The sequence below is a fragment of the Erythrolamprus reginae genome, chromosome 1, assembly GCF_031021105.1.
Source record: "Erythrolamprus reginae isolate rEryReg1 chromosome 1, rEryReg1.hap1, whole genome shotgun sequence".
NCBI classification, from domain to species: domain Eukaryota; kingdom Metazoa; phylum Chordata; class Lepidosauria; order Squamata; family Dipsadidae; genus Erythrolamprus; species Erythrolamprus reginae.
The window spans coordinates 321,830,486-321,855,363 of NC_091950.1; the positions used below are offsets into that span (position 1 = coordinate 321,830,486).

At 38.4% G+C, this 24,878-nt stretch overlaps 1 protein-coding gene across 1 annotated transcript in view; it reads left to right on the forward strand.

Moving 5' to 3' along the window:
- The window catches only part of MTHFD1L (methylenetetrahydrofolate dehydrogenase (NADP+ dependent) 1 like), a 177,777-nt gene extending 153,143 nt beyond the window's left edge, over positions 1-24,634 (forward strand). The window contains exons 27-28 of the mRNA XM_070733706.1: positions 18,667-18,782; positions 22,367-24,634. Of these exons, the coding sequence (XP_070589807.1) occupies positions 18,667-18,756 (90 nt within the window). The 3' untranslated portion in view covers positions 18,757-18,782; positions 22,367-24,634. The remainder of the gene's footprint in view (positions 1-18,666; positions 18,783-22,366) is intronic.
- Positions 24,635-24,878: the final 244 nt, after the last annotated feature.

Consider the following 24,878-nt stretch of genomic DNA (forward strand, 5'->3'; position numbering starts at 1 on the left):
GAGCCTTCCTTATCCAAAAGATTGCTTTCTTTCCCATCTCAAAATATTTGCTCCAGTGTCTGTGCAATGGAGGAGAGAGAATTGTGTTTCCCTCCCTCAGCCTCAGAATTGCAACTTGTTTCGATGCCCTTGGGATGTAATTGTTTGGTATTAAAACATTTAGTACTTTTTTTCCCCTTCATCATTCACTTGCATTAGCAAATGCTACAATGAAAATGCTCCCCCCCCCCAAGAGATTCTAATGGGTGTCCAATTTCATGAAGGAACTTCTTCCTCATGATTGGAGCACAGAGATCTCTCCAAACTGGATTCACAAGGTGAAATTCAGCAGGAAAATAGCAATAGTATTGGATGTAGTTATATGATCTGCCTATATTTTGTGGATTCAGTATGTAGAAGTACATCGAAGGTGAATCTGCACCAAATCAATACTGTATGTGTGCTGAGTCTACCAAATGCTATTGCAACTTTCATTATCATTCTGGTTTTAGTGTATATGTGTAAAGCTTTCCTAAATTTCCATATATTTGTTACCTTCAGTTCAGTAGTGATACATGGGATGCTCCTTTCTTCATTCTGCAAAAACTATCCACACAGCTAATTGAAATATTCCAAGAACATCTTGCAAACAATTGTTTCCACATGGTGGCACTCCAACATGGATCTCAAATTTGCTTACCAGATGGGTGGTTCTGAACCTTCCCAGAATTATCTGTTAGGATCATTATGAGATAGGTTGATGTCTTTTGCAACTCTCAGGTATGTTTGTCAAACTTCTAAAAGTATTTGTTTTAAAGAGATTTTTTTTAATATTGTTTGTGAGAACTCAAGCCAAATAGCTCCACTTTAGAGCAACTCTTTCAAATTTTGTTATTGAAAAATGCCAAATTCATGTTCTGCAACATGTTCTCCACAGTTTTCTCTTTTTTAAAATAGATATTTTTATTTTGTACAGTTGATGCACTGACCATTATGAAACCAGGGAATGCATAATACGATATTTTCAAAGATATGTAGGCAACATCATAGTTTTGATTTAAATTGAGATTAGGCAGTTTATTCAATTGCTTTGAAATTTGAGTGCAATGGATGACATTAATTTTGGTCTCAAGCATGTGCCATTCATCACAGAAACAGATCAAAGTAAAAGGGCATCTAAACACTGTATGTGTAATTAGGACCTCCATTTTCATCAACCCAGTCTTCTTTTTTTGTGTTGTGTGTACAAAATGGAGGAGGGGCATGTGATTGAAATGTTGGCAGGTAGGGGCAACATATGGATAAGTGCTGTTTAAAAAAGTGTAGGACTCAGTGCTGGCTAGCTTCCCACCCCATTATTTCCAGGCTGACATCTTTGAAGTTACACCAATTTGGGGGGGGGGGGGGGTTTGGCCTGAGGATGGTAGCATTTCTAATGTGTAATTGGTTGTTCTAATCCCTGAGCTTGTCCCCTTATCGGATCTGGAAGAAAAAGCAATTGATCTGTGAAAATGGATTAGGGCTTTCTGAATTCAGAAATTTACAAAATGTGTTGCACTGGGCCTCCCTCTTTTTTCCCATCTTTCCTCTTATTGCAGGGCTTTTTTTGTTGTTTGTTTTCTATTGAAGAAGCTTCTCATTCTGATGTTTAAGTCAGAGAATGGGACAGCTTGCCACAGCCAACTCATTACAGCCAACTCAACGCAGGACAATTCGCCACGGACAACTTGCTGCAGAACAGTTTAACAATTCTATTTCATTATTTAAAATAAATTTAAAATATTTTAATTTTTGCCATTCACATTCCACACTGTCTCTTCTTTTGCATCTTTTCTTTAATGATTCTATTGCACTATTTGAAACTAGTGGAACCCTTGTCCTTAGTCAAGTTGGCTGTGGTGAGTTGGCCATAGCAAATTGTCATCGTTATTTCCCACCATCAGTCCCAGTTCCCATCTTGGTCTGAGCTTTTGTATCCAGTATAATCAATAGAAGAGGGATTTTTATTTCATTTTCTTTCCAAGAATTACTCCAACTCATTGCATGCATTTCAGGAACTGGATACCCAATTATGGAATTTTGTTTCTTGCTACTCCACCTCCACACATCATTTTTAAAAGGATTTGGAGATTTACTTATAAAGCAAATGTACTGATAGGAGTCAGAGTAGCAGTAGGGCTATTTTGCTATCATTCTTGTTAGTAAATGGTACGTGATAGATGGGTTTCAAAATTGGTGTAAGTTTCATTTTTATTGTGTTTCTCAGTATATGGATTCCTTGTGTGTTATTTTAACTGCTATTTAATTCTTCTTTTTAAAAAATATTACTGTGGTTGGTAGAAGGATGTCATGTAAAAGCATTTTGGTTTGGTTTAGTTGTTTTTTTATTTAAATTGTACAGAATTAACAAACAGTTGCCATTTGATGTTGCAAAAGTGCTGAACAAGTGGTACCTTACGACCGGTCCATAAAATTCAGGCCATCTCAGCATCCCTGCATTCATGTAATTGTGATCTAAGTGTCTTGCAACCAGCTTGCATGCATTATAATGTAGCATCCTGTGATTTGCAACCTTCCCTGTTAACTTCCCACAAGCAAAATCCATAGGGAAAATGGCACAAATTATTCCAATAAATTGCTTTCATTTTACCCCATCTGGCAGCACCAATCCTGTACTCATACCACCTCTCCAATCTCAATCCTTGCTTAACAATGGCAACAAGGAATGCCAAGATTGCCCTCACTAAACAATGCAGTTGTGTGATGTCATGCTTTACTACCGCATTCCTTAACAATGGAAACTGCAGTCTCAGTTACCGCTATTAGCCAAGGAATATCTATTTATATCATATTATACATGATATGGTTGTCTAAACACATGTAGAGTTATAGATGCTCATTTTATTAGTTTGTAATTTTCTTTATGAGAAACACAAGTCATTAGCATTAACACAGTATAAGTAAACTTTGAGTTATTCCTATGGGAACCATAGTGCTAGCGTTTTAGTGAGCTTTAATGCAAAACTGTACATATTTAGAGAATTTCCTTATTTAATTACAACTGGCAAAGAGATTACTCCCCCCACCCAAACACATGCAGAATGTATAAGCAATTGTAAAACAGGAAACAGCAAAGAATAGGAGAGAGAGGCAAATTCTACTTTAATTTTTCACAAATTGAATCATAATGTAGAGTCATTCTGAAACATAACCACCAATAAGCCATTAGTCCAGGGTCTACAATTACCTATTAGAATTACCCACTGCCTGAAATCAATTACATATGGCCTTTGAAAGTCCTTCCAAAGGTTAATGAGAGTTAAAAACCTTTCTCCACTGTTTAACTTGTAAAGAAAAGAAAAAATAGTTTTCAAAGGATAGGAAGCAATATCTAAAAGCTTAAAAATTACATGAAATACTAAAAAGATTCACACGCTGTTCATATAAGTCTGAACAATAGAGTGACTACTTTGAAATACTACATATAATTGATTTGATATAAAGCAGGGTTCTCCAAAGTGTTTAGGATTAACACCCGTGGCTTAATGGGACTATCAAAGAGGTTGATGCTAGTAATAGTAGTAGTAATTACTCCTGTACTGCAGGCTACTGAAGCTGACTGGAGATCTGTAGGTCAGCGGTTCAAATCTCATCACCGGCTCAAGGCTGACTCAGCCTTCCATCCTTCCGAGGTGGGTAAAATGAAGACCCAGATTGTGGGGACAATATGCTGGCTCTGTTAAAAAGTGCTATTGCTAACATGTTGTAAGCAGCCCTGAGTCTAAGGAGAAGGACGGCATAAAAATTGAATAAATAAATAAAATAAATAAATAAATAATGCTATTAGTTAAAGTATTATTTAATAAGTCATATTCATATAACAAATGTAGGTGTCATTGAACAATTTGAAACTCATAAAAGGGTTGACATGAGCTGAAGATTTTGGAACCCAGATAGAAAGCATATATTTAAAAATGGACAGCATCTGGATTGCTCTGGTGATAAATTAATACAAGCACTGACTTTCAAGCAGTTTGGATCTTTGATTTGTTTGTTCTTCTCAATGAACAATATATTACCATAATACATTGGTTGATCTATTAGACAAATGAATTAAAACATTTGGGACATTTCTTTGAAACCTTGACAAATGATTTATTTTAAATAGTGGATTTTAATATTAATTCATTGTTCGTATCAGTAATTAGTGGCTCATAGCGACAGCTTTATAGATCTAATATATCTTAATGGTATCATACCATTGATTTCTTCCTCTGCTCTTCAAAGCCAATATACCTAAACAAATTTTACTTGCATCTTCCTAAGCCATTCCAGTGATAAAGAATCGTGTCTGGTTAATGGTTCAGAACATAGGAACATCATCATCTTCACAAATCTGTTGGGTTTCTTTTTTAAGATTTCTGTGTGTGTGTGTGTGTGTGTGTGTGTGTGTGTGTGTGTGTATATATATATATATATATATATATATATATATTCGTAGATTTTCACCGGTACAGGTATGACGGTCTTGGTTTATTCGGGTTTCTTCCCATGTAGGATTTGGAAATTTCTGGCGACGTTCGACAAGGTCCCACTCATCATTTTTAGGCTGGTGTTTCTGTCCTTGTTCTAAGGCGAACACAGCGAGACCTGAGCTGCCTTCCTGAAAACCAGACTCAGAACACACATTACAAAAAAATCAAGTAGCCTGCAAGCTCCAAATACTCAGGATATCACGCCTAATCAACAACCATTAACTAATCAGCATACCTCAGCTACATCAGCGACCCCAGGTGTTACCCCACTGACTCACCAGGAAGTTTCTACACAGCAGGCAATTGCTGAGCCATCAAACCACACCCAGCCACCAGTATTTATAGAAGGAAGGCAGCTCAGGTCTCGCTGTATTCTCCTTAGAAAAAGGACAGAAACACCAGCCTGAAGATGACGAGTGGGACCTCGTCGAAATGTCGCCAGAAATTTCCAAATCCTACACGGGAAGAAACGCGACGTTTCGGTGAAATCACATTCACCATCATCAGGCTGAAGTTTCAAGCTTCGTGCTGTAAAAATGGAATGTTTGCAACTGTCATTTCTTCCTAGTATATAGTGTGGGGGTGGAGATTTGGTTTGAATGTAGCAAATAGATTGGGTGATTATGTTTTAGTGATCTGATTGGTTGGTGGAATCATAATTATTAGAAGGATTGACATGGTGATTTTTATGAAGTGTTTTTTTCTTTAAGGCTGGTTTCCAAATCTCTGGTAGGCAGGACGTGTCATCCCTTTTATTCATGCAAAGGGGTTTTTTCTCAATCTCTATGGCTTCTAAAGTAATTCTTCTATATAAATTTTCTGTTTTGGAAAGTAATTTAGTTTTTTCAAAGTCAATTTCGTGCCCTGTTTTTTTAATGTGCTGGACAAGGGAGGAAGTCTTTTCTTCTTTTTTAATTGCATTTTTATGTTCTGCAATGCATGCACTTACTCTTCAATTGGTTTGTCCAATGCATGTGGCTGCACATGTTTTGCAAGGAAATTCATAGATTCCTTGGTATTCCAATTGGATTTTATCTTTTGGGCTCCTTAGGATATTAGATATTTTTTGGTTAGTGGAAAATGAAGTTTTGATGTTATGTTTGTGCAGAATTTTACTAATTTTGTCTGTGGTGCCCTTGATGTAAGGGATGAGGGTGGTACCATTGTCCTGTTCTTGATCTTGATTTTTGGGGAGTGTCTCTTTTTTTATTAGGTTTGTGATTGTTTTCCTTTCGAATCCATTAGAAATTAATACATTTTTGAGTTTGTTCAATTCAGTTTTTAAGTGCTCATGGTCAGCTAGGCGTTTGGTTCTGGTGATGAGAGTTTTGGCCACTGAGGTGATTTGTGCGGGGTGGTGGTGTGAGTGTGCATTTAGATAACGGTTGGTATGGGTTTTCTTTTGGTAGATAGTGTGTCCTAGGCTGCCATTGGGTTTTTTATAGACCAGTACATCTAGAAAGGGAAGTTGATCATTGATTTCTGTTTCCATAGTAAATTGTATTTTGGGGTGTAGGTTATTGAGATGTGTGAGGAAATTGTCTAGTTTTTCCCTTCCATGTGGCCAAATTACAAAGGTATCATCAACATATCTCAGCCAAAGTTTAGGTTTCTGTTTGGATTGCTCTAATGCATTATTTTCGAAATATTCCATGTAGAGGTTGGCGATGACAGGTGAGAGGGGTGATCCCATGGGGGCTCCCTCTATCTGTTTATATCTTTGTTCGTTATAGATGAAGTATGTATTAGTCAGGCAGTGGTTGGTAAGGTCTAGGATATATTTGGGGGGCTTGTGTTTGTCCTGGATAGCTGTTAAGGCTTCTTTAATAGGTATTTGTGTGAAAAGGGATACGACGTCAAAACTCACAAGTAGGTCATCGGGTTGTAGGTTTTGTTTTTTAATTATTTGTATAAAGTGGAATGAATTTTGTACATATGAGGTGATAGTTTCTGTATATGGTTGAAGATATTTGGCTAAAAAATTGGCAAGGTTTTGTAGAGGGGAGCCTATAGAACTGACTATTGGCCTGAGAGGTATTCCTTCCTTGTGTATTTTTGGAAGGCCATAGAGTTTTGGACATATGGAAGATTTTTCTCTGGGGATGATTTTTCGCTGGATATCTTCACTGATGGGAGACAGTACATAACATATCAGACAGGATACTCACCACTACAGAAACCAATATTCTTTCAAAAGGATTCAATTTTGCAATAACCCCCAAACGCATTCCAACTGAAAACATCATATGTGGAATTGAAACTACTCTAAATAAAATCAACCCAGATGAAGCCAACAAAATCAGACTTAAAGTCACTAATATTCTCTGCTCTAGTAAACCTCCTAGAAGCAACATACAAAAGGAGGAACAAGATGCACTTATCAATTTGAAGAAAGACAATGATATACAGTGATCCCTCGAGTATCGCGAGGGTTACATTCCAAGACCCCTCGTGATACTTGATTTTTCGCAATATAGTGGTGCGGAAGTAAAAACACCATCTGCGCCCGAACTCTCCCGGGTCCCTCTCTATCCTATCCCCACCACCACACACACACGCCGCCGCCGCCATCCACCCCGCCGGGTTCCCCGCTTGCTCTTTGCCTTCTCCCGCCTCCAAGGCCGACCAGCCCAAGCCGCAACCTTTAGCCGGAGGCGGACCGCGCAACCGATTCCGCACAAGGCACCAGAAACCCTTCCACTCGCGACTCCCACCCCGATAAATTCGTGGGCAAGTGGAGGGGGGAGAGAGAAGTGGAGGGGGGGAGAGAGAAGGAAAGAGAGAGAAGGAAAGAAAGAGATGAGAGAGGGAGGAAGAGAGTGTGAGAGAGGAAGAAAAAGAGAGAAATGATAGAAAAAAGGGGAGAAAAAAAGAGAAATGAGAAAATGATTGAAGCAGAGAATGACAGGAAAGAAAGAGAAAGAGACAGAGAAGTGACTCTTGGTGATGACGTATGACGTCATCGGGTGGGAAAAACCGTGGTATAGCAAAAAAAACCCGTGGAGTATTTTTTAATTAATATTTTTTGAAAAACCGTGGTATAGCGTTTCGCAAAAATCGAGACCGCGAAAATCAAGGGATCACTGTACATACATACATATTTACAGTAGTACTGTGTTTCCCCAAAAATGAGACTCTTATCTTATATTTTTGACCCCTGAAATATAGCTTTGGCCTTACTATCAGGGGAGGTCTTATTATTTTCGGGGTGCAGGAGGTGGGCCACAAGATCCGTACTTTACCTGAGTCTGGCAGCTCTGTGACATCTCTCAGACAGTCCGTGAAGGAAAACACCTTGCAAAGTACAGAAACTCTTCTCGCAAGGGTGAGCAGTTAACAACTTCTCACAGCAAGAAGAGTTTCTGTACTTTGTAAGATGCGTGTCTCTTGGTGGGGCGGAGGATGGGACAAGGTGGGCCGCAAGACACGGAGAGACAGGATCGCCACCAGAGCCAGCAGGCATGCCCCCATCAGAGAGAGAGAGAGCAAGCAAGAGGTGGGTGCGTGCAGGGGAAGGGGAGAGAGAGAGATATCAGCCTTACCAGCAAGTGTGGGGCGCAAGTTAGCAGGTGAGCAAGAGTGGCAGGTGAGCATCGCGACTTGGTTAGGGGGGGGTGCAGTGCATGGAGTGTAAAGTAGTTGGGAGGGGGTCTTATTTCAACACACGCTCTGAAAAGCCCCGTCGAGCTTATTATCAGGATATGTCTGATTATAGGAGAAACACAGTAGATATATTTTTGAATAATAACACAGAAAGTAATGGAACACTTTGGGATCTCCAGTTGTTCTTAAACTCCAACATACATTCAACAATGTTATTTAGTTATTGATTATTTTCTGTTCATGTTTGTTTATAAAGCTATATATTGAAATATAGAATATTTCCCTTAGTTTTTTGACGTACTTGCTAACGTTATTATGAAAATGAAAACAGCTACATAATTAGAATTCAGAAATGGCAATTAAGCTTATTCATAAACTGATTATTAACTAATTAACTAAGTAAATGAATTATTCAGAAAATAATTAGATTTCAGAAAAATATGTTTAGGAACACTATACTATACATCTATGTCAGAAGCACCAAATCATTTTGTCTTAATTGGTGACATCACCAATTCTCTTGCCCAGAGAATGCCTAGTTGGGGGCCACTTTCATGTCCCCGTTAAGGTGCCAACCAGGCTGTTATAACCCATCTATTTATTCACATTCACCTGCTTTCGAACTGCTGGGTCAGCAGATGCTGGAGTGAGTGACAGGAGCTTCCTACAACCACATAGCAGGAAGCCGGTCTCAAACAGGAGCCTGCCAATTGTCAGCCAAGTGTCCTAACCACATGAGCTATCATGCTCATCTCTTTAGGGGAGCAAAACAGAACAAAGAATTATGATTATATTAGAAATGAATAATTTCAGGGAATGAATTGCTTAAAATAAGGAATGTATCTACTGACGGGGAAAAAGCAGAACAGATCTAAGGTTAAGATATTTATGTATTTATTTATTTATTTATTTATTTATTTATTTATTTATTTATTTATTTATTTAATTCAATTTTTATGCCGCCTTTCTCCTTAGACTCAGAGTGGCTTACAACATGTTAGCAATAGCACTTTTTTTTTTAACAGAGCTAGGCTATTGCCCCCACAATTTAGCTTGTGGTGAAAGCCTTAAACTTGAAACACATAGTTTATTTATTAGATTTCTATGTTGCCCCTCTCCAAGGACTCGGAGTTCATTGAATGTTGACAACATATGCATAAATATATTAAATATCACATTTAAATTAGCCAGTTGATTTTAATTTTCCTGAAATAGCACCTGTCGGAACCCTGACAAATAATGAATTTTGCCATATTTTGAATATGATGCTTTTAAAAAGTGAGCTAGGAAGAAAGAAACTAAAATAGCTTTGTAAGAGAATGGTAAGAGGTGAGGATTAAGAAAAATTGCCTTGCAAGAAAATTACTGAAACAGAAGCATGTTTAGGCTCTGCAGTATCTTGTGGGTGTGTTCGCTCCCACAAGGGCAGACAGAGAATTTACAATATTAACAGTTATAAATATTAAATTCCACATATAAAACCACAAAAGTGCAAAGCACACAGTAAATTAAAACTTAAATTAATACAAAATGCATATAAAAGGGCTATCAGTAAAATCATGCCAAGAATTTAAGAGCAATTTTATCACTTCCGCTTTACTGTGTTCTACTGAATATATAAAAGCCATCATTTTCTATCATCTACTGGTTATTAGTATTGTTTGCAACCAATCTATAGTGAGCCTAGAATAATAGTCTGTGGTGCCATTTCTCCTCATGAGTGCTACCATTAAGTAAAGTGTTTTGTTGGAAGAAATATCCATTTGGTTCAGGTCCAACTGGAAACATGGAAGCTGATTGGGAAGATGGTTTAATGATGAAGCAGGAGAATATGGGTGGTTCTGGGTGGCTGACCAAACCTTATCTTGGGCTTTGAACTTGAGCTTCCTGTTCCTGTTCAAGAACATGTATTCCGTTGGCTATTGTCAGACTCCCATAGTTCCCCATAAGGGTCATGCTTGTCTGAGCTAAGATTGGTTGAAGTTTGGGCTGAAGTGGCTTGGTGCGCCATGTGGTGAGCTCTGCTGCTAGATGGTGTTAATTCTATTATGACCTGGAGGGTCATGTCTTAATCCCATCACCCTGGAGCTGGATGACTTTTGTCTTGTAGATTGGCTGGCCCAGTCTTTAATGGGCACAAAATAACTGCTGGGGGAAGGGAGCTGGGGCTCTCAGTGTCTGTCTCCCTTAAGATTTTTATTTCTCTTTTAGGGAAAATATTTTTTCCTGCCTTTTTAAATATTTCTCAAAATATTTCATTCTTCTAGGAGGGTGATAGATTCCCACAGATTAATTCAGCTGATCATTTCCTAAACTATTCTTACTGACACTTCAAGCCATTCCTTACATTTGAAGGATATAACACATACTTTATTGTGGAAATGGTGCACTCACTATTGGGTACCTTCTAAAATAGTATGATTCCTTGTAAATGGAAATGTTGTGTTCTGTTTGCTTCAGGCTGCAGAATGTCTTCGGTTAACCCTGAGTTTGCAACCATATTAGTATATTATAATGATGAACAAGGTAAGACAAGAATTAAATGGTCACAACTCTAATTCTTGTGACTTTTGGCAAGACAATAAGGCCATGTTGTTTACATTTTCTTCTGCTTTATTTCTTTTAATCAAAATATACCTCAAAGCAAATAGAGTATAACTGGAACTTCTGGATAGCTGTCAACTTTCTAAATTTGCTAGCAAAGCAGAGATAATTAAATTTTAGAAGTTTCATTTATGCTTTTAGTGGGGAAATATTTAACAAGTTGATAGTATCAACTTACAGTACTTAAATATATATATATATATTGTGTGTACATATATTTATTTATTTATTTATTGGATTTGTATGCCACCTCTCTGCGTGTATATATATATATATATACACACACACACACAGTGTTCCCTCGCTTTTCGCAGGGGATGTGTTCCAAGACCGCCCGCGAAAGTTGAATTTCCGCGAAGTAGAGATGCGGAAGTAAATACACTATTTTTGGCTATGAACAGTATCACAAGCCTTCCCTTAACACTTTAAACCCCTAAATTGCAATTTTCCATTCCCTTAGCAACCATTCAGATTATTTATTATATAAATTCATATTTATTATTTAATAATTATGTTTATTTATTAAAGTTTTTTTAAAAAAATATTTATTAAAGGCAGACGAAAGTTTGGCGATGACATATGACATCATTGGGTGGGAAAAAACATGGGGTAGGGAAAAACCCCGCAAAGTATTTTTTAATTAATATTTTTGAAAAACCGTGGTATAGACTTTCCGCGAAGTTCGAACCCGCAAAAATCGAGGGAACACTGTATATATATATGTCACATGTTTTTTTGCTGAAATTGAAAATTACAGGAGACTAGGATAGATCTATTTTGGCCTTATTTTGGCCTCATCAGCTAGCCATACCTATTTACATACATACATACATACATACATACATACATACATACATACATATGTGGGGGGGAGGGAGCCCACTAATTTTCATTATCAGCAAAAATATGTTACACACACAAAGACACACATATATATACTGTATATGTAACATATTTTTGCTGATAATGAAAAGGAAGGGAGACTAGAATAGTTTAGTATAATCAACAGAAACACACACACACACACATATACAGTATATACACACATATTTTTGGTGATGTATGAAAAGAAAAGGAGCCTAGTATTTCGGCCTTTTTATGTCCTCATTAGCTAGACATAATCTTAAGGGATTTGAACTTATAGCCTTCTGCATGCAAGGCAGAATATTAACCTCGAAACCACAAGCTCGCCTCCGAATCAGCCTTTACCAGGGAAGAACAATATGGTTGTTTTTCTGTCAAAACAACCCTGGTACAGTGATCCCCCGCTCGTTGCGAGGGTTCCGTTCCAGGACCCCCCGCAATGAGCGGGTTTTCGCGAAGTAGCGCTGCGGAAGTAAAAACACCATCTGCGCATGTGCAGATGGTGTTTTTACTCCCGCAGCGCTAGCGAGGAGCCGAAGATTGGGGGCGGCGCGGCTGTTTTAAAATGTCGCCGCCAGCATGGGGGGCTTCCTAGCAGCCCCCCAAACCCGGGTTGGGGGTCCGGGGGGTGCTGGCAAGCCCCCCATGCCGGCGGTGACATTTTAAAACAGCCGCGCCGCGCTGGCTGTCGCCGCTTTCGAGCTGAGTCCCGGAGCGAATTCGCTCCGGGACTCAGCTCAAAAGCGCCGACAGCCAGCGCGGAGAAGCCGTTCGCTGGCGCTGGCTGTCGGCGCTTTTGAGCTGAGTCCCGGAGCAAATTCGCTCCGGGACTCAGCTCAAAAGCGCCGACAGCCAGCGCCAGCGAACGGCTTCTCCGCGCTGGCTGTCGCCGCTTTCGAGCTGAGTCCCGGAGCAAATTCGCTTCAGGACTCAGTTCGAAAGCGGCGAGAATGAACGGCGTGGGCGGGCGAAGGGCGGGCGGCAGCGAGGAGTTTGCGTGGGTGGTGGGGAAACTCCTTGCTGATGCCCGCTGCTCGCCCTCCCACCAGCAAGAGGGGGAAGACCCAGGGAAGCCGCCCAGCAGCTGATCTGCCGGGCGCCATCTATGCATGCGTGCCCATAGAAAAAGGGCACACATGCGCAGATGGTGTTTTGACTTCCGGGTTGAAAAATCGCAAATTACCCTGTTCGCAATGGTCGGGGACGCAATAACCGGGGTATTACTGTATTCCCAAATATGGGAGGAAGCAACTTTCCTTCCCTTTTGCCTCTCGGCCCCATGCAGGGCCATTTCCAAGGCAGATTTTTAAAAATTTATAGTCGACAAACTATAATTTACATGGTTACATATTTTTGCTGACATGTGAAAAGGAAGGGAGCCTAGTATAGATCTATTTTCACCTTATTATGGCCTCATCAGCTAGACATACCCTTACTTGTTTTGAACTTATAGCCTTCTGCATGCAAGGCAGAATATTAACCTCTAAGCTACAAGCTCGCTGTCAGCGAACCAAATAGCTTGAGCAATAAATCAATTCCACGCCTGGGCTTCTCGCTGGGTAAGATTTATTAACAGACATGTCTGGATTCAACTGGAATCATTCCAACTCTGAGTCCCTTAGATTACATCCGGGTAAAACCCCATCTCATATCTCCACATCCACAAGTGCAGTCATGAGGGCCAATCCTATGCAGGATTCCTGATTCCTTCCTGTGTTTGTTACTATGGCATCTGGAGAACGGAATGTGTGGTGGCATATCTCTCTCTCTCACTCCCAAACTGTGTCAGGCCCACCTTGGACTTCACATAATGACTTTGGGCCTGACACTTGCCTCCAAATCAGCCTTGTCAGGGAAGAGCTATATGGTTGTTTTTCTGTGGAAATAAAGGCTGACACCTCCTTGGTAATGGTCTCCAGTTAATCAACTCAGTTTCAGTTCTTGCATGTGAGATTTTAGGTCCTGAGTTTGACCTACTATAGTTCTTTTTCCCTGGAAGGAGAACTTTAGGACTTTCCTTTCTCTCCCTCGATCGTAATTGTTTTCTTTGCAGAGGACCAGGAAGAAGAATGCAGTTTGCACCAAAGTCTTTATGAGCTTTGAAGTACCCTCCACTGGTTGCTTCACTGGCTGGTGAGCAATTAGGCTCCTTTAGCTGCCGAAACTGCATTCGGCAGCCCTTCTGGAAAACAATGGTTGCTGTGCCAGTGCAGGAATACATTTGGATGCAGGGAAGCAGAAAACCTCACCAAAACTCCCCCGCATGTGCATCCCCATTCAAGATTTTGCACCCTGCACAGGTGTGAGAAGCAAAATTGCGCTCTATCCCAGACTTGCGTTCCAATTAGCCGTTGCGACAGCAGCCCACCTCTGGTGGAGAGTGAGAAAATTGAGATAAACTGAATAACAAAATTAAAATTGGAATGTAATCTAGGTTACTATATTCCTGTTTTTAAAGTGATAATATATTAAGGCATATGCGATGTTATGTATGTTTCTCTTTTTAAAAAAATGTTTATTAAATATTAACATTTTAAAAGGGGGGAGACAAACATAACAGAAAAGTAACAAAATACATAGTATAAAGTTAAATAATAGAACGTAATAACAAATGTGCATATTTAATCTTCAAAGTGGAATAAAGAGTGTAAATAATATGGAGTAAGAAAATAAAAGAAGGAGACAAAAGGATAAGAAGAGGAATGGGGAAAGGGATAGAAAGTAAAGAAAGGGGAGGAGGGGTGTGTGCAACATGTATGTTTCTTATTTGGAGAGAAAAAAATTAACCAGAAAAAGAATAATTTCTGGCTATGAAATGGCTTGATTATTTTTTGCCTTGTTGGTGAACTTTGTTTTTGATGTTTGAAAATTCCTAACATGTTGAAGATAATATTTTATAATGTTTGGAATATTTAAGCTTCATAAATACTGTCCTGATTTCAATTGTTGATTATATTGTTTGAAGAACATACATTATCTGAGAGAATAAAATGTCCCTGTTTGTATTCAAGAAAGATTGCCTAATTTGAATGGGAGCCAGTCTTAATTTTGTATCTGGGGCCTTATCATTCACATGAGCCAGTAGCAGCAGCACATAAGAGGAAGTAAAATGAATATATTTTTCTTATTATGGGTAAATAGGATATGTTTGTTTAATATTAGCATTGTTTTTAACTAAAAAAATAAAATAAAATCAATAGAGTAATATCTTTTTAAAGATGCCATATTAACATAAACATTTAAAATTGTAGTAATTATTACATTTTAATTTTCATATTTAAAATAAAATAAATAAATCAATATATTTTCATAAACCATTCATCTCTAAATTAGATTTAGTGTGTTCCTAAACAATTTTAAAGATAGTGAACGTATGGATATATAGGAATTATACCCTTGAAACAAAATGTTATTATTTCATTTATTTTTGAAAAGACTTTTGTCACCCAAATTTCTTTTTGTTACAAAGTTTAGAATGTTAATTGATCTCCAAGCTAACTCTATCGTAGTCGCTCCAGGCATCAAATCACATCAAACCTATTCCAGCCCTAAAGTCAAAAATGAATAAAATATCTAATAAAAGAAGTATTACATCCTTGTACAATCTTTTCCAGTCCTCCAAAAATCATTTCCTCAGTGGAGATATTGACTTTAGAATTGGACTCAATTTCCCAGTTATTGGGTGAGCAATTGGACTGCATTTAACCTGTGCCTTGTGTGTACCAGAAAATCCCTTTGACATTTAAAAAGGGAGCTGTTTCTGTTTTTCTGTTTATAAAAACCTTTGGGTTTTCCTTTTATCGTGTGGTGTGTGTCTTCCTGGACTAATTACTCTGTAATTATGGGCGATTGAGACACACCGGCAGAACAATAATCTATGACCTATCACTTTGTTGTTTGTATTTACACTGAGAGTTTATGCACCAGAGACAAATTCCTTGTGATTCCGAACACTTTTGGCCAATACAGAATTCTATCTACTGAATAAGGCAATTTATGAAGTTGTGTGTGTTTATACACACGCAGAGAGAATGTCAATTGAATGAGTTGTTTCCAGTTTGGGAAATTGTAATAAATAATGTCACAAACCTTCCTCTGTTTTCATAATTTTCTCAGATAATGGGAGTCACTAAATATATTTTGTTGTGATTTTTATCTTCCTGTTGGGAAGACGTAAAATATTTCTAAATATTAGCTCTATTAGCCCTTCCTACAATCTTTCCCTCCATAGATTGGATCAACTATCACGTCTCTGTTATGTTTATGTGATTTTCCGCAAAGTGCTTTACCACAATTGCATATCCCAAACTGATACTTTCTCTAGAGGCTTCATAACACTTGGATGAGGAATTCAGATTTAGAGAATGTAATACAGGGGGAAGGATTTGTGCCTCCTTTTCCTAGCATTGCAGTTCATGATGACAAATAACATTTTTTAAGAACTAGAGGAGATCTAATTATGAATTTCTTTCCATCATGTTTAATTATTATGAGATCATAACCTTCTGCATTATTATTTTCTTGGAAAAATGTATCTTGGCTCATTTAATCATTGCAATTTTCCTCTTTGGTTTGCTTGTGTCAGATTTTGGACAGGCTTAATTTAGAGAGGAAGTACCTTATAACTGATTCTGCTTGTAACAATACCATCGATTCAAGCACCCTAGTTGTTCCTACCTATTGTTGGGATGATTGTTTTTATATTTGTTATCAGATCAACCTGCCAGGATCCAAGAACTTTGGCAACAAATTTTTGTCACAGCATTTGTTTTCTCATAGGATATAATCAGCTTTTTTTTAATTACATCAAGACGGATGCTGGGCATTTCTGTCTTTTAATTAGCTGCTTATAGCGGATTCTTTTAAGACCTATTAAGATGTAAGCTGCATAGTCTCTCTATAATTTGTGTATGTATTTAGCTTTATGTAAAGCAATATAGTCAGAGTAGCATGCAAATAAAATTTTCTTTCTTCATTAAGAATCAGGAGAAAGATTCTGAGGAGAGAAAAATGGAAGTTGATGAAGCTTCCCTTAATTGTTAGTCAATAGCAATTTATGAAAAATTGTTTATTCATTTATTTATTTATTGTTTGATTGATTGATTGATTGATTGATTGATTGATTGATTGATTGATTTATTGATTAGATTTATATGCCGCCGCTCTCTGAGGATTCGGAGATGCAAGAATGCTGGGAAAGGAAACTGAAAAGTGAAAAAAGAATCATTGAAAAAGAAAAGAATATACAGACCCAAATTTGCTGAGTGTATTTTTGGACTGGGAGTCTTGTTTTTTGTTTCACAAATCCTTGGGTTTTATGCAATATTTTATTATGGTTATCTTTTTCCTTTGGGTTTATAATAAACATTCATCTTTCTCTATTTGGGAAGAGAGACATTCATCCTATAGATTGGTGGGAATAGTTCAAACACTCAGTCTGTAGAATATTATATATAGTACGCCTAAACAACCCTATTTCCATTGCTAAGTGAAGATGTTGTTAGGTAAAACATCATGTGACTGCACTACTTAGCAACAGTACAGGGGTACCTCTACTTAAGAACTTAATTCGTTCCATGATCAGGTTCTTAAGTAGAAACGTTCTTAAGTAGAAGCAATTTTTCCCATAGGAATCAATGTAAAAGCAAATAATGCGTGCAAACCCATTAGGAAAGAAATAAAAGCTTGGAATTTGGGTGGGAGGAGAAGGAGGAAGAAGAGGAGGAGGACAGTCACTGCCGAAGGAAGAAGGTGAGGTGAGGGGAATCAAAAAAATCCAAAACTTTAAGGTTTTTAAAAAAAGAGGGACTCTGAGGCGGCGAGGAGGAGCACGCGCCTCCCATACACCCGGCGCGAGGTTGCCTCCCATACACTGTGCGAAACCCAGGGGGAATGGCAGGAAACTGGCCAGGCCTTCGTGCCGCTCTCAAATTTATTGAGAATTTTTTCCGGGCTCGGGTTCTTAAGTAGAAAATGGTTCTTAAGAAGAGGCAAAAAAATCTTGAACATCTAGAAAAGTTCTTAAGTAGAGATGTTCTTAGGTAGAGGTACCACTGTAGTTCCAATAGACACTAAGCCAAGACAGTTTCATTAGGTGAGGACCTCATGTGCCTCCTACCCTAACTCATTCTGCCGGCTCCATCCTGCTGCTGCTTTCCTAGTTGGGCCTGGCAAGCTCCCTTCAGCAGACAAGAGTCCTTCGCCTTGTCACACTTGCCATTATCAGCTAAGGGAAGTTAGGGGTGGCAGAGTGTAGTGTGGGGACTGGGGAGGTCGGCAGATGGGGGGGAATTGAAGCATATGCTGCAGTTTGAGCTGTTCTTAAGTACCCAAATTTTGATCCCACGACCATGGGGCACTGCAAAGGCCATAACTTTGGGGAGCAATCATAAATACCATTTGGTCAGTCCTGTTATCGCCTCAATTGTTCACCGAATGTTGTTCATAACCAAGGACTGCTTATTTAGAAACATATTTAGAATGTATGCCCCCCAAAAGTATGAAATCAGATACGTCACTTACATTCCATCTTTATTGGCTACAAAAATATCTGCCCAACCTTTGTAATGTCTAGGTTAAAATTATTTTCAATTAATTATTCAGTACATTGCAGCAGTGTGATTCATGTCAAATTATTTCTGTAATCGATAACCATAATTTTGGAAATGCTTTTGCTACTAAATGGATCCTAAAAATAAAAAGAAATAAGCTGGTCATAATAGACTTCTGTCGGATGCAAACTACATATACATAAAGTATGGTATTTATAAAGTTTCTGCTTTTAATCCACTGTCGTTAACTATTTACATTCCATGCTTTATATCTCTTAGAACACAAAACTTTTTAATAAGCTTAGTCCCATAAAATTTGGGATATTACAGCCTTTTATTTCCTTTTCCAGAAATTCTTTGCATTCGTTTAAGGGATTTGATTTAGTAAAAGGAATTGGATTAGAGCTGGATTCGTTCTTTTCTATGGGCCATGAAGAACATTGTGATCTTCTACTTCATTCTATCTATGTGTAGAGAGGTTTCCAGGTTACAATAGTTGAAATGTGACTCCTGGTTCTTTGACCCCTTAGATGACCACTATGCCTGGATTGCCCACAAGGCCTTGCTTCTATGATATTGACCTGGACCCTGATACAGAACAAGTAAAAGGGTTGTTTTGAAAGTTCAAGCTAAAACGCAGCAGCAGGTGAGTGGCTTACAGAAATGTTACAAGTCCCTTTTTTGAGAATGTTCTGTATTTAGACTTTGTTTCAAAGCGCCTTGATAAAACAAGGAAAGGGCAAAATAAAAATATAGGCTGTATTTTCCAGATACAGTGACTATTTCAGTAACAAATATACATTTTTCTCTTAAGTTTAATATAATTTATTTTTAAAAGATTCTCAGGACCACTTATAGTCAGTGGCAAAACAGCTATTAATTTTAACAACTTTGCGTTTATTTTTGTTGGTTTATTTAGATTTATATGCATTGTTTGTTTGCAAAGGAGTTAACACTTGCTAAATATTTCTACTTAATGGCTTATCTGTGATTGTCTTGTTATAAACAAATACAAAAGTGATGATACATATAAGGTTACACAGTGAAAGTAACTAAATAACAATAGCAACAGAGTTGGAAGGGACTTTGGAGGTCTTCTAGTCCAATCCCCTGCTTAGGCAGGAAACCCTATACTACTTCAGACAGATGGTTATCTAACATCTTCTTTAAAACTTCCAGTGTTGGGGCATTCACAACTTCTGGAAGCAAGCTGTTCCACTGATTAATTGTTCTAACTGTCAGGAAATTTCTCCTTAATTCTAAATTGCTTTTCTCCTTGTGCAGCTTCTACCCATTGCTTCTTGTTCTACCCTCAGGTGCTTTGGAGAATAGGTTGACTCCTTTTTTGTTTCAACCCCTGAAATAAACTTATTTATTTACGAACCTGTGTGATTTACTGAAAGATATATTCCATATTTATGCTCCGGAGGAGGATGTACAAGTGAACTAGAAGGTCCCACATCTTCCTGATGAGCCAGATAACATCAGAATCAGAACTATGGGGAGGGAAGTCTACCTCTGGCTGTCCCACCTGATCCAATATTAAGCAAGTTCTAGATGCTAAGTTTATCTCCCACGGTCCAGCAGAAGTGACAGCCCTCTCTGCTGTGCCTGTTTATTATTATTATTATTATTATTATTATTATTATTATTATTATTATTATTATTATTATTATGATGCCGCCCCTCTCCATAGACTCACTGGGAAACCCCACCTCCGGACTTCCATTGTGTTCTGTCTGGGTGCCCCCAGACTTCAACACCAACTGGAAAAAGCAGCCAGACACGCTGGTAAAATCAAAAGCACTTTATAGTTTGAAAAATAAACACAGAGAAAAACCTGTTCTTCCCAACAGGCAGGCTATGAGACTTCACAGCAGAGTCCTGATGGCCAGACAATACAGCAGACTTCTTGCTGGCACACCCACCATTGTAGAGAATAAGACCCACACCTTTCCCCCCCAAGGTTTCAGTATTCAAAGTCACAAACCAGAATTCCAAGACGCCAAAGATCACAGCCAGGTCCCAGGACTACCAAAGATAATACTCCACAAGCCAGGAAGGGTGGGTCTGCCTTTTCAGCCTTTCCAGAGAGCACCACACCCAAACCCAGCTGTTGCCTCTTTAGTGCTGAAAGTACCTGGCTAATTGTCCCCTTCGTTGTGTTGCTCTTCTCTGCCGGAGATCGATTATTGCTTGTGCATTTTCATCTAAGGAATCCAGGCTGCTTGCTGGGGAGAGCTCCCCCTCGGGGGACTCTGGCTGTCCTCCCTCTCCCTCAGCCTGAGATTCCTCCTCCCCGTCTGCCTGAACCTCCTGTTCCTCATCCTCCCCCTCTGAGCAGGAAGCCAGCAGAGGATCAGCCGTTCCCTGAGGGGCCTCAGACGGAATCACAACACATTGCCAGCCGAAGCGCTGGGATTTCCCTGAGGTTCCCCTCATTGGGATTCCCTTCATTTTTGCCGGTGTTGCTTTGAATCCCAGCAAGGGGAGCCTCAGGGGAATCCCAGTGCTTCAGCTGGCAATGGAAGTCTGGAGATGGGGTTTCCCAGCGAGGGGAGCCTCTGGGGAATCCCCACGCTTCGGCTGACAATGGAAGTCTGAAGGTGGAGTTTTCCAGCAAGGGGAGCCTCAAGGGAATCCCCGTGTTTTGGCTGACAATGGAAGTCTGGAGGCGGGGCATCCCAGCACCAGCGGCTCGGGTTCATAAAGTGAAAATAGTTTGGAAGAAGAGGCAAAAAAATCTTAAGCACCGGGTTCGTATCACGAAAAGTTAGTATGAAGAGGGGTTCGTAAGACGAGGTATCACTGTACTACTATGCATACTATCATCCGATGGATTTTCTATTAAGTTCTCATCACCACTATCCTCCTCCACATCTCTTAAATCAAGTTATTGACAGCTTCTACGTCTTCATCCTCCTCTGAATCTGACATTTCCAAAGGCTGACATGGAACACTCACAATAACCATGACTTCCTCTTTCAGAGCAGCCAACAAACACATACACATTGTAAATAAACAAACAGAACAGAACTTTTCTGTTGCAACAAAGTGTTGATCATAGAATCATATCATTGGACAGGACAATGTAAGATCACAGACTGGAGAGTCCATGCTTGAATCTAAACTGAACTTTTCCTGACCAATGGCCATCCAACAGCTGCATAATTACATTCAGGGAAGGCAAGTTCGCTAGCTGTCCAGGTGACAGATTTTACATTCAAATAGCTCCTTCTGCTGAATATTTAATCAGAATTCGCCTTCCTGCAATTTCAACTCATGTTTCTGGGTCTCATTCTTTGGAATGATAGAAAACAAATGTTGACCTTCTTTTGTGTGATATTCTCCCAGATATTTGAAGAGTACCATGAAATTATTGCACCCATTCTTCCTTCCTTCTCTTCACAGAGCTATAGGAATAGACTTACATTACAAATTCTACAGAAATATATTGTGGAAAATAACTATGTGATGGATTATGTGAAACTTCATTACATACATTCTGTACATGTATAAAACACACACACACATCCATCAATCTTAACATTTCACAAGTCTCTAAAGCTGTCTGTGCCATTAGGCCTGAGGATCCCAGGGGACCAAGAAGATCTTATAAAAGCTTACTTACTGCCATTAATATCATCCTTTTTTTGTGCATGTGCTCTTTTTGGCATCTTTTATATACTTTAATAATGACTGTTTTTATATATTAATTTTTTACTTAAGTGCTGTACAGCACCAGAGTCCCTTTTTGGCAGGTGAGTAGCCATACAAATTTGATGAATGGAATAAGGAATGAATAATTTAATCAACATTATCCATATTTCCTGCGGCATTCGTAATAAAACGGTTCTATCCATACATTTACTGTTATCCTTTGAATTTGCTATTTGTTCAGTGTTTGTGACATTATTGCAGAATTGTACAAAATGAGAAAAGATAATATATTTTTCTTAATCAAACAAAATAAAATTATTTTTATTATAAGCCACCCTGAAATTTTAAAAATAAATAATATACGAATATGCCAAATAAATATGTAAAAATTAATATCTGGAATAGTTAAACATATGTTTTGATTAATTGTAGCACAATCATATTGTGATAACACAGTCTCATTACAGGAAAATTAATTTTTGGCATCTTTTTTAGAAAACCAAAAAATTCAATTATTTATACAATGAAAAAGAAAATATTTAATGCTTTGGTTTTCCATCTATTTTCCAGAGTCTTGAAGAGGGGAAATGAAGTTTCTATGCTTCCTGAACCAAGAAACAAGAACAAATTTGAAAGACACATGAAACTTATCTTGGAAAAATATTGTACAAGATTGAAGCAGGATAAATAAGTTCATTTCTAAAGAATTCTATATTGAAAAACCAAAGCCAGAACAACCCCCCCCCCAAAAAAAAACCCCTAAACTGTTTCATACAGCCCATACAATGAAATGTTTTACAGAACACATTGTCGCTTACGCACGAATTGTATATTGCAGTAGATGTGGGAAATGAAAGAGGGATGTATGTATAGTGATGGAGAGGGGAGTAACCACTCTTAAGATATATTTGAGCCAATAGGGAAAATGTTGAGGTTAATGTCAATTAGAAAAGCAAAATTACAAAATGATGCCTTTTGATATATTTCTTCCATTTCATAGCCACAATGCTGCTTTTTTTTCATTCAGCCATGGAAATGTCATAAAAATTATGATGGAAATGTGTATCTTTGGGCATTGCTACGTAAGCAGCAGTGAGAGACGGTCAAGTTAGGATTTCCAATGAGTACAGTGCTCATAATCTCACGTCTCTTATCAGCACTGCTTTCTGTCAAGTCAGTTTGGACTTCGTGCCTTGAGCTATTTTGTTTGACTCTTCTAGATATTCCAAAGGATAACAAGCATTCTTTCATTTTACAGTCAATGGAAGTAAACAACAATTTATTGTGCAGCTTCCAACTTTAAAGAAATGTGCCATAGGTTCCGTCTGTCTCCTGCTAGAAGTTTTTGCCCTTTTTTGGACAGAATTATCAACTGAGCATTTGAGATCTGAGAATAAAGGCACAGAACCACACAGTGTTAAGTAAATTTAAGGAACACCAACAATAAACGAACTGCATTGCTCTGGATAATATTTAATGTAAGAAAAATTTAAATGAATTTCTAATCATTCATTTGGGGGACTGATAATCAAAATTCTTTAGGCTGCACCCAATGCATATAGAACTAGATGGAATGACCAAGACTCTCTAGATGCATAGAATGCCAGAGGCTCGCTGGACAAAATAAAGGAATCAGTTCCCCTTCATTGTGTCTATAATTGACAATAAAGGTAGTCCTCAACTTACAGCAGTCCATTTAGTGACCGACCGCACTGAAAAAAGTGACGTGTGAGACCATTTTTCATATGACTGTTCCTGCATCCGCATGGTCACGTGATCAAAATTCAGACATGTGGCCACTGATTCCTATTTATGATGGTTGCAGGGTCCTACAGTCATGTGATCGCCTCTTCTAACAAGCAAAGCCAATTGGGAAGCCAGATTGACTTAAAAACTGTATTACTAAATTAACAACTGCAGTGATTCACTTAACTGGGGCAAGAAAGGTCACAAATGTAGCAAAATTTATAACAAAAATGTTGGGCTCAGTAGAAGTGATGATTACCTGTACTCTTTCTCTAGCGTTGACAACTCTTTTTGCTGGGGATGAGTGCCAAAGAGAAGCAGAAGTTGCTGTGCTATACTTAAAGCAAATGAGAATTGCTTCTAAGTTCACCAGGCAGTTACATGCAAATAGAAGACATTTTAAATCAGAGGTGAGAAACCTCTGACCATTGAGAAAGATGTAGCCAGTTAAAAAAAACACTTTTGGCTTAAAGGGTCTGCCTCATGCCTGAAACCCACCCTAAATTTATTCACTGTCTCCTTTCCAAAAATGGAAGAAAGTATTTGCTCCACTGTTCCTTGTTGAGGAAAGTCTGCTACCTTTTCCCCATATGCCTAGGAAGAGAAATAAACCAAAATTCATTTTGCTTCAGCAGATTCCTACTGCATCATCATATAAAGATTAGGCATTTAATGTCCTTTGTAAACAAGGCAGAAACATGTTTGTCATGTCGATTAAAGATTATTTAAACAAACCAGGAATTTACTGCAGAATAAATTAAATTCTGGTTTATTCCTCCTCTTTGAAGAATAGTGAGGAGGAAGTCCAAAATTTCATATGGGATCTTTTCTGTTTGTGCATATAGTTTAATTAAAATAAGCAAAAAATACTTCAGACTGCAATATATTTTAATAGAGACTATTATTCTCATTGCTGCTGATCATTATCCAAGAATACACCAAATTGCACTAGTTTTACTGTATATAGAAAACAAACTGCATTTCCTCCAGGAAGATACTTTCCTCTTTGGTTCAATTAGATGCTCTACAATCTGGAGTAGGACTTTTAACTCATTAAGTGCCTGAAAATAAAATTTATTTAAATCCTCAGAACTGTGTGAGTGGCATTTCTGATTGCTGAAATACATCCATTTTGTCATTTATTTATTTACTAGATTTCGATGCTGCCCTTTTCCTCAGACTCAGGGTGGCTCACAAAGCATATAGAAACCTAAATCTAAAACGTTATAAAACCCCAATTTCTTAAAAAAACCAGTTGCTCGCAGTCACCCAATCATGCATGTAAATTCGTTCATTGGTCAGGGCTAGGTGTTAGAGTTAGTGGCCCCAGGCCTGT